This window comes from Zingiber officinale, chromosome 5B (genome assembly GCF_018446385.1).
Source record: "Zingiber officinale cultivar Zhangliang chromosome 5B, Zo_v1.1, whole genome shotgun sequence".
NCBI classification, from domain to species: domain Eukaryota; kingdom Viridiplantae; phylum Streptophyta; class Magnoliopsida; order Zingiberales; family Zingiberaceae; genus Zingiber; species Zingiber officinale.
In genome coordinates, this window is record NC_055995.1 from 121,880,696 (window position 1) to 121,890,272 (window position 9,577).

The 9,577-nt window shown below is 45.9% G+C and overlaps 2 protein-coding genes across 2 annotated transcripts; one reads left to right on the plus strand and one right to left on the minus strand.

Annotated features, from left to right (window-relative positions):
• Positions 1-3,885: 3,885 nt before the first annotated feature.
• On the plus strand, positions 3,886-6,562 carry LOC121985705 (epoxide hydrolase A-like). The gene is made up of 4 exons (XM_042539305.1): positions 3,886-4,255; positions 4,335-4,517; positions 5,815-6,056; positions 6,178-6,562. Exons 1-4 carry the CDS (start codon positions 3,974-3,976, stop codon positions 6,422-6,424), a joined length of 954 nt encoding a protein of 317 aa, XP_042395239.1. The 5' UTR covers positions 3,886-3,973; the 3' UTR covers positions 6,425-6,562.
• A 355-nt stretch (positions 6,563-6,917) lies between these two features.
• Positions 6,918-8,177, minus strand: LOC121985704 (demethylmenaquinone methyltransferase-like). Its single transcript, XM_042539304.1, has one exon. It carries the CDS (start codon positions 7,818-7,820, stop codon positions 7,029-7,031), a length of 792 nt encoding a protein of 263 aa, XP_042395238.1. The 5' UTR covers positions 7,821-8,177; the 3' UTR covers positions 6,918-7,028.
• Positions 8,178-9,577: the final 1,400 nt, after the last annotated feature.

Below are 9,577 nucleotides of genomic sequence, written 5' to 3' on the forward strand. Positions count from 1 at the left end.
GAGTACGAACGATCCTAACATCTACTTCTTGTGGCCAAACCTCATCATCTCTTGGAGCTCTTGTGGTGGCCGGATTTTGCTTGAAGAAGGAGAATAAGGAGACTTTGTTTCTAGCATCCCTTGGAGCTTGGTGGTGGTGGCCGAACCTCATCTTTTCTTGGAGTTATTGTGGTGGCCGAATCTTGCTTGGAGAGGAAGGTAGCTTGGGTGGATTCTCATATCGGTAGATCGTCGTCCACACGACGTCCGAGATAAAAAGAGGAATACGACAGAAGATCGTGAGGTCTATAAGCTATAAAAGGTATAACTAGTTATTAGTTTCCGCATCATAACTAGTTCATCTTTTATTTAGATCTTGAAATACCAAACACAAGAGGCTAATGAATCTAGGTAATCGAATTTATGTTTTCGATTTTGTGTTTCTTTTATTTTTCAAATTCGTGATTCGATTGTTCCTTTTGGTTAAACCTAGAGTTACTTTAAGGAAATTAATTATTAAATTTCTTTAAAAGGCTTTGTCTAGGCGGTGGTGGATGATCTCATACCCAAGAATGCCTAGTACCTCGCCATGCAGTCCTGGAAGCCAATTTTAGAAATTAATATTTAATTAAATTTGTAACATGGGTGGATTTGGATCAATAATGTTAAGCATCGTTTGCGATCTAAGACTAAACCACCAAGAACAAATAAGTTAAATTTGGAATCAATAATGTTAAGTTCCGTTTGCGATTCCTAATTTAATTTCTAAAGAACATAATAGGTTATTAGTAAAGGTTCAGAACTTGTACAAAATTTTTGTATAGGGGAACCGGTATGATATTCCGCATAGCAACCAACAGTTGCCTCCGCCCGGATAGGGTGTATCTGCACCTCTTCTTTCTCTTCATAAACTAAAGTAGGAGGTTTTTCGGTTATGACGTTTACCTTGTGTCGGGGAGCTTTCCGAGCGGACTTAGCCTCCGCCTTCACCATCTCGACGTAGCAGTGCCGAGCAGCCAGTTGGTGTCCTTTGACTTCCCCGACCCGGTCCTCTACAGGGAACTTGATCTTCTGCCAATAGGTCGAGACTACCGCCTGAATTCGATGAGGGTCGGCCGACCCAGGATGACGTTATAGGCTGATGAGGCGTCTACGACGATGAAGGTGGTGGTCCTGGTCCTTCGGAGCGGCTCTTCTCCGAGTGATATGGCCAACCTTGTATGACCGATCTGTTGGACCTCGTTGCCGGTGAACCCGTACAAAGGGGTTGTCATCGGTAGCAACTCGGCCCTAGAGCTGGTCAAAGGCCTTCTTGAAGATGATGTTGACCGAGCTTCCTGTATCAATAAATATGCGATGAATAGTGTAGTTGGCAATTACCGCACGGATGATGAGGGCGTCGTCGTGTGGTACTTCGATCCCATCGAGATCCTTGGGACCAAAGTTGATTCCGGGTCCGTTCGCCCTCTCTTGGCTGCATCCTATAGCATGGATCTCCAGTCGTCTAGCATACGGCTCGGTTGGAGTCTCCGCTGGTCGGTCCACCTGCTATGATGTTGATTTCACCCCGAGTGACATTGCTTCGATTTTCCTCCTCCCGAGCGGAGTGCCCGACTCGCCCGCGTGAGGCTGGGGCGCGGTCGTCACTCCTTACTTGATGATGGTGTTGCCGCTCGGGTGACCTTCTGGTCTCCTCTCGTCGTTCGGTACTCGGCCGCCTATATCATAGTTCAGGGGAAGGCGATCAACGGTGATAACTCCTGGGAGTTGGTTGGGCGACTGCAGGGACTCCGCGGCAGTCTCAGGTGTTGTGGGTGGCGGATTGATGGAAGACACAGAACATAGGAGTCTATACCTTTCCCTTGGGCCTTGGTCGTTCGGCCGCCACGTGTTGAACGGCGTGTGACCTTACTTCCTGATGTGGTCATGCCACATCGGCTCAGGGCCCTCTTGGAAGCTGATGGCTGGTTGGCGGCCTTCGTTCGGCATGCACAGCCGGTTTTGATGATGCTTCTTTCCTTTGGGCCGCCTGAGCTTCCTCCACGTTGATATACTCACTGATCTTCTTTAGCATATGGTCGTAATCGCGGGGCGGCTTCCTGATAAGCGAGCGGAAGAAGTCCCCGTCGATGAGCCCTTGGGTGAAGGCATGCATCATAGTTTCGGATGAGACCGTGGGGATGTCCATGGCCGCCTGGTTAAAGCGTTGAATGTAGGCCCGTAGAGTCTCTCTAGGCCCTTGCTTCATAGAGAACAGACTAACGCTGGTCTTCTGATAGCGCCTGCTGCTCGCGAAGTGGTGGAGGAAAGCCATTCGGAAGTCTTTGAAGCTCTGAATCGATCCGTCTGGCAATCTTCGAAACCACCGTTGTGCTGAGCTAGATAACGTAGTGAGGAAGACTTGACACTTAACTCCGTCCGTGTATTGATGAAAGGTTGCAGCGTTGTCAAATTTACCGAGGTGGTCGTCTGGATCAATTGACCCATTGTATTTGTCAATCGCCAAAGGTGCGTAATGCCTTGGCAGGGGATCCCGCATAATTACCTCGGAGAATTGGCGGTTAATCCGCTCGGGAGACGAGTCAGCTTGGGGTGCTTTACCTTTTCTCGCGTCCCGAGCGGAAGTTTCGTCCGATGAGAACCGATCCCGATTCGCTTGCGCGATCTCAGATGGTGTCTGGAACAAGGCTCGATGGAATGGAATTGGGGCGGGTGGCGCTTCTACCTGCGTGTCGGTCGGACCCTTGTTTTGCCCCCATATGGAAAGCTGTTCCGGCCAGCCTTCTTGCGTCGCTCGGCCTCCAGATGCTGAGATTGCTTGTTGCGCCATCCGATCGGCTAGCGCCTTCTGTTGCTACTCTATTATCTTGGTCGCTCGCGCCTGTACGAGCGCGTCGAGCTCCTCTTGAGAGAGCGTCACAGTATGTTGGCGTCCAGCTTCTTCCATATCCTTGGCTCGGATTCAGATGTGTTCCCATAGACGGCGCCAATTTGATCTTGTCCGAGAGCTGGGTCGATGGGCGCTGGGATGTGACGCTCCTGTTAACTGGCTGAGGACTATGAGGGCGTAAGTCTCCTGCTGACATGGACTTGTAAACACAACACCGAGCCGGGGAGGGGTTCCCCGGTGATGGCCCTCCGACGCTTAAGTAAGATCTCCGACGAAAAAAAGAGTAGAGCCGAAAAAGAAACGAGAACTGTAGCTACAATATATATGTGTGCATACCTCCATCGAAGTCTGGGGATCCTTATATAGGGTTCCTCAGAGGTGTGCGCACGCTCCTCGAGACATGCACGCTCCTCAAAGCATACTTGGAATGGATGTGTCAGAAAAGCGTATAGAATGTCATACCTTAATAGCACGAATATATCTCTGACGTGACAATGAAAATTTTTCCCGTATGATTCTCTGTTTGATCATACTACCAATCATGCCTCTTATTAACGACACTGATTCCTAAAAAAATATGGCCAACGTTCCCTTTGTTGTTCTTTGACTCAAGCAATTCACGTTGCTATGGATGAGTTGCAGCCGTTCATGTTGCTGTGGGTAACGTGAACAGCCGTTGAGGATGAGTTGCATGGACTTGTGTTGCTTGCATTGCTTGGTGTCACTATCCAATTGGAACGTGAGCAGCGAAGCAAATCACGTTGCTCTGTATTGTTGACCAATAGGATCGTGAAGATGTCCACGTTGAAGACCAAGCAATTGAAGCCAGAGCAACTCACGTTCGTCAACGTGAACACCAACCAAGTTCGGGTTCCGGCCAATTGTCCTAGCCGTCTAAGGGGTTGTTCCGGCGATTTAGTTTATCATCCAACAACTCTATTCGGTATTAGTCAACTCAATCCTACTCCGCAAGCCGAATGTGCCAAGAGGATATTTAGAAACGTTCATGTCTTTCATTTGGTTTTAGCCCTCCTCGTATTAGGGGAAAAACAAGAAAGAAAGAAAAAAAAAACGAGCGAGAGAGAGAGAGAGGCGGCGTCGGCGATGGAAGGGATAGGCCACCGGACGCTCCAGGTGAACGGCATCGAGATGCACATCGCCGAGAAGGGAGAAGGTCCCGTCGTCATCCTCCTCCACGGCTTCCCCGAGCTTTGGTACTCCTGGCGCCACCAGATCATCTCCCTCGCAGCACGCGGATATCGCGCCATCGCCCCCGATCTCCGCGGCTACGGAGACACCGACGCCCCTTCTTCCACCTCCGCCTACACCGTCCTCCACATCGTCGGCGACATAGTCGCGCTCATCGACGCCCTCGCCCAGGACCAAGTATTTCGCTTTCGGAAAAATCTTTCCGATGTATAGGAACTATTCATGATGGTGAAGACCGGTCGGCGCTTATGTGCAGGTGTTCGTGGTGGGGCACGACTGGGGTGCGAATGTCGCCTGGTGGTTGTGCGTATTGCGGCCGGAAAAGGTGAAGGCGCTGGTGAACCTCAGCGTGGTCTACAGCCTGCGCGATCCCAAACAGAGGACAGTCGATGCGATCAGAGGTATTTTTGGGGAGGATATCTACATTTGTCGATTCCAGGTAGCTATTTAGTGAATTGAGCTGCTAATCTATGATTGAAGATTAATTGAGAGGTTCCCAATAATTGTTGAATACACCACTAGGTGCTTGATGAAATTGTTGACGCGTTAACAATTAGTGGTAATAATTTTAGTAGGCAAATAAAATAAAAATTGCATGCACATACAATAATTTTCGTTGAAGAGTCGATGAGATGATAGGATATAAAATAATTTACCTGAATCTGGTCTCCTTAGCAATGTTGAACTTTCTCCCCTGGCTTATAGGATATGTGATTGTTCAGATATGAGATTGATGAAGATGGATGAACCAAAGAAGAACTTTAAATATTTTGGAACTATTACTCAACAACAGGAACATATTGGTGAAGACATCATTAATAGTATAAGACATAGATGGTTTAAATGGAGAGAGCTTCTAGAGTTTTGTGTGATTTTCATATGTCCTTTAGGTAACAAGGATTATTATAAGATTGGTACAATCTTTTATGATTGGTAAACAACACTGAAAAACAATTAAGGAAGTGGAGATGAGAATGTCAAGATGAAGGTGGATATGCAGTTAATCAAAATGTATATTAAAAAAACTAATATTTGCGAACAATTTTGTATAGCTTCAATAGTTGATAAAATAGGTATTTTCCTTGCAACTCTCCTCTGTGTGAGTTCATGTTCAACTTTGCACAATGTCAACTAATCTACCCACAAATAAATGACGTGACAATTGCTTGGTGTGTAATATATTCAATTGAGAAAAAAGATGCAACCAATCCTGCCATAAGACATCCTATCTCAATTATATTTAGACCAGCTATATGGATCTTATTCTTCCATCAAGCTCTATGCATTACTATATCACTAGTTACATGCAAGCCTTGTAAACCATTTCAAACATTAGAAAACCCCATGAGCAACATTGCTCTCAGATATGCACTGAACAAGCATAAAACATATGGTCTAGTTGGTTCTGTGTCTTCTGGTTGTGCATCCTTTGAGTTCGTGGTGGGACAATTATGTCATAATCAATTCCAAAAAAAAAGTCAGCGGTGGCTTAGCTTCCAAATCCATCCCAGTTGCTGCTGCATATGGTTGTTTGGGAATCATCTCTTGTACATAAGCTTTAGGAAGCTATTGTTTTGTCAAATACCATCTCATTAATCTGCGGTCGAGATACATGGCAATATGACTATTCTCAGAAGAATGATAATGCTATTTCTTAATTTTTCATATAGCAAAAACATGAATTAGTCTTTTTCATGAATACCTTTTGTGACATCATGACCCTATGAATTGTTTAGGAACATGGAACAATAGAGGCTGAATTTGCGCAGATTGGTACTGCCACGATTCTGAAAAAGTTCTTGACCTACCGCAGTCCGGCAGCCATAATGGTACCTAAGGAGAAAGGTTTTGAAGTTTCCCTTGAAACTCCAATCAGCTTGCCTTCATGGCTCACAGAAGAAGATATAAACTACTTCGCTAGTAAATTCGAAAAGTCAGGATTTACGGGAGGATTGAACTATTATCGGTGCATGAACTTGTAAGTTTCTTTAGATAGTTTTACCCAAAACAGTGGTGGCTTGTACCCATCAACAAAATTTGCAGATTGGGGTTAATTTTTTTTTTTATTATTTGATAATTTCTAAATTATTAAAATGCAGGAGTTGGGAACTGACTGCACCTTGGGTTGGGGTCCAAGTAAATGTGCCTACCAAATTCATTGTGGGTGATCTTGACCTAGCATATCATTCTCCAGGCATCCAAGACTACATACACAAAGGTGGATTCAAAAATGCTGTTCCGTTGCTCGAAGACATCGTGGTGATGGAAGGGGTTGGGCACTTCATCAACCAGGAGAAACCCCATGACATATCTGACCTCATATACGATTTCATTAGCAAGTTTTAAAAGTTCACTCCTATTAGATGTTGTATGAGATCCAGATTAGAGGATAATGCTGGGATATCTATCCAATGTTGAGATTAATAGCTTATGGACAATTGGACATATACCATAACTTTCATGAAAATTAGTAACATGCGAATATGTCTTTGGTTGCTGGTAGATTGTTCTATGCAAAATTATCCAATTGCTTTTATCCTTAGTAACCCTTAATAGAATCTGATTCAGCGTGGCTGAGACATCTAAGTCCGAGGTATAGTTGAGTTGACTATTGCAGGACAGAACTTACTACCATGGCCGATGGGCAGAGTTGATTTTAGATAATGTTTCTCAATTTATCTTCTCATAAACCGATCACGTGGAGCATCTGGGATGGTGAATTTCACCTGTTTTACTCCTCACCTGAGGCCCTTGCGCAGTCGAATATTATATCAGTCCAGATACTATTGCTATACGATACCCTTCGACAGAAGGATTAAAACTAGGGGAAATTTTAAACTGTCCTGGGAACTTTCACTTCTTTGAAATTACATTCGCCAGTTTGTGACATTTACACTTTCGAGGGTTTACACTTTCGAGGGACTGCGTGGAGTGGAGGACGATCCATGGATCAGCAGATGTCGACGGCCGCAGCCGGCGAGTTGAACTGGTCCTGTTCCAAGATCTGCATGGGCTTATGGAACGAGACGATGTGGCTTCGCCGCAGGCCGGCGTCGGCGAGGCGGACGTCCTCCATCCGCAAGTCCCGCAGCCGCTGCGCGTACCAGGGCCCCCGCAGCAGACCCCACACCACTCCGATCCCGCCGGGCTTCAGCACCCGCACCAGCTCCGCCAGCGCCACCCCTTCCTCCGCCTTCTTCAGCCTGCTCGCCGACACCACCAGGTCGAAGTACCCGTCGGCAAAAGGCAGCCTCCGGGCGTCCCCCTCGCGGCACGTCACGTGCTCCCGCACCCCCTCGTCCCCCGCCCGCCGCAGTACCGCCACCGCCGTCTCCCGCCGCCGGTCCACCCCCACCACCCGCCCCCCGGAGCCCTCCTTCTTCATCTGCCTCGCCACGGCGCTGAGGAGCGTGCCCCCGCTGGCGCCGCACCCGACGTCGAGAGCGGTGCGCACCGCCGACCAGTCCGGGACGGCGGCCACCATCCGCCGGGCGGTCCGCTCGGCCAGGGAGGAACGGACGGCGGCGGCGGCGGCGGAGCGGAGGAGGCAGAGCGCGGCGAGTGCGGCGAGGGAGCCAGAGAGAGCGCCGAGGAGGCGGAGGGTGAGGGAAGACGGGAAGTGGAGCAGGAATAGCAGAGCAACCGCGGACAAGAGCACGGCGTGGAAGGCCAGGTACGCCACCGTCTGCCACTCGTCGGCGGTGTGATTCTGCCTGGAATCTGAGCTCCCAAGCTTCTCCATTCCGCAATTTGATCAGTCACAGATCCATTCTGGTGGTTACTGACGGCTCTGGGAAAGGTGCAACAGCCCGTCCAATCTTAAATGGCAATTCCTTCAAAAGTTCGGCAGCCGAAGTCGCGCAAGTCAAAAGCTAGCCGCGTCTTCATATCGCAAGTGCTTGTGGACTCCATCTGGTGCGCTTCTTTTTCTGGAAAAAAAAAAAAAACCCTCCGCAAATCTAAAGAGAGAGGATAGGAAACTTGAGGCCGAGTTTGACGGTCTAATTTGGACTTTCTTCATTCTTTCACCTCTGTTCCTTCTTTTTTGAGGGGAAACGAGCTTTTGTGTGCATGAATTCCTTCGTACACAAGACGACTCTCTGTCCCTTTCTCTCCATTAAGTAACCCGCCCTTTACTCTGTTCACAATTCACTACGCTCAACCAACTTAATCAGGGACCGCGAATAAATATCTCGATTGGGCCACCATCGATGAAGCATTGCAAGTTCGGGTTCCTCCTACCTAACGTTTAGCTTGTGTATGGCTGAGTTCATAGCAACTTAACAAGGGACCATAGGTTTTAATTATAAGGGTAGCGATACGTCCAAAATCTGTCATCTCATTGGATGCCGATAATAAAACTTCCTGCAGCTGGACACATACTGATCGACCTCCACCGTCAATGATGAATTGAGGATGCTCTTACTGAATGTGATCGGACAGTAAAAGCAAAGTGCGTAGAAATTTGAGAGTTCGGATAAAATAAAAGATTTTCAAAATCTCAAACTGTTTGTCATTGGTTTTAGTTACTTGATCGTAATGCAGGTCAAGGTTCAAAACACGGAGGGTCCGCCAACAACGTTCAATCTGAATAGATGAGTTCAACTGTTCAAGCTAAGTTAGAAGCTCGAGTATCAAATTGCAAAGGGAATCCAACCGAGCGGCTGTTCTTTGAATGGATGAGCCAGAGTGCCACTGGGAATCTCACTCTACCTACGTGCTGATGGGCCCCATGGGTATCGGACTAACAACAATGGAAAAGTTTGACTATGTGAACCCTATTCTAAAATGACAATTATAGGTCTCTATCAACTATAAGCGTGGCATATCCAATGCATTTTTTTTTTGAAAATTTTATGAAATTTAAAAAAAAAAGTTTGAATGCAGAGGTGAAATTTGAGATTTTTATTTTAAGACTAGTAGTTAAATTTTCAAGTTGTTTTTCTTTTAAAATTAGGGCATCTTTAAGATTGTTTAGAGGTTTGTAAAATGACAAAAAAGTTGAAAACAAAATTGAATCATGGTGGATGTGAGATTTGAAGTTTTTATTTCAAGGATAGTAGTAAAATTTTAAACTTTTTTTCTCTCGGAATTGATAATGTGAGTGGACCATTCGAAATAAATATGTGTAATTTGATAATATAGGATCTAAAAAAAATAAAAAGCATAGTAAGTTTTATGTTGTTGTATGATATTGATGTGGCATTAAAATCATAAAAAAAATCATTTAGAAATGTAATAATAGGAGATATCAAATAAAATCATTTACTAATAAATTATAGATAAAAATATATGATTTAATAATACAGAGTTCATATAATAAATTATAGGGAGAAGTTTTTTCTCACAATGAACGCTAACAGAATGTCCTTACAATAGGAGAGCGGATAACAGAATGCCCTTACAAAAAGAGAGCAGATAACAGAATGCCCTTACAATAGGAGAGCGGATCTTTTGGACTGTACTTTGTGGTCCAGAAAATGAATTATTACATTGATT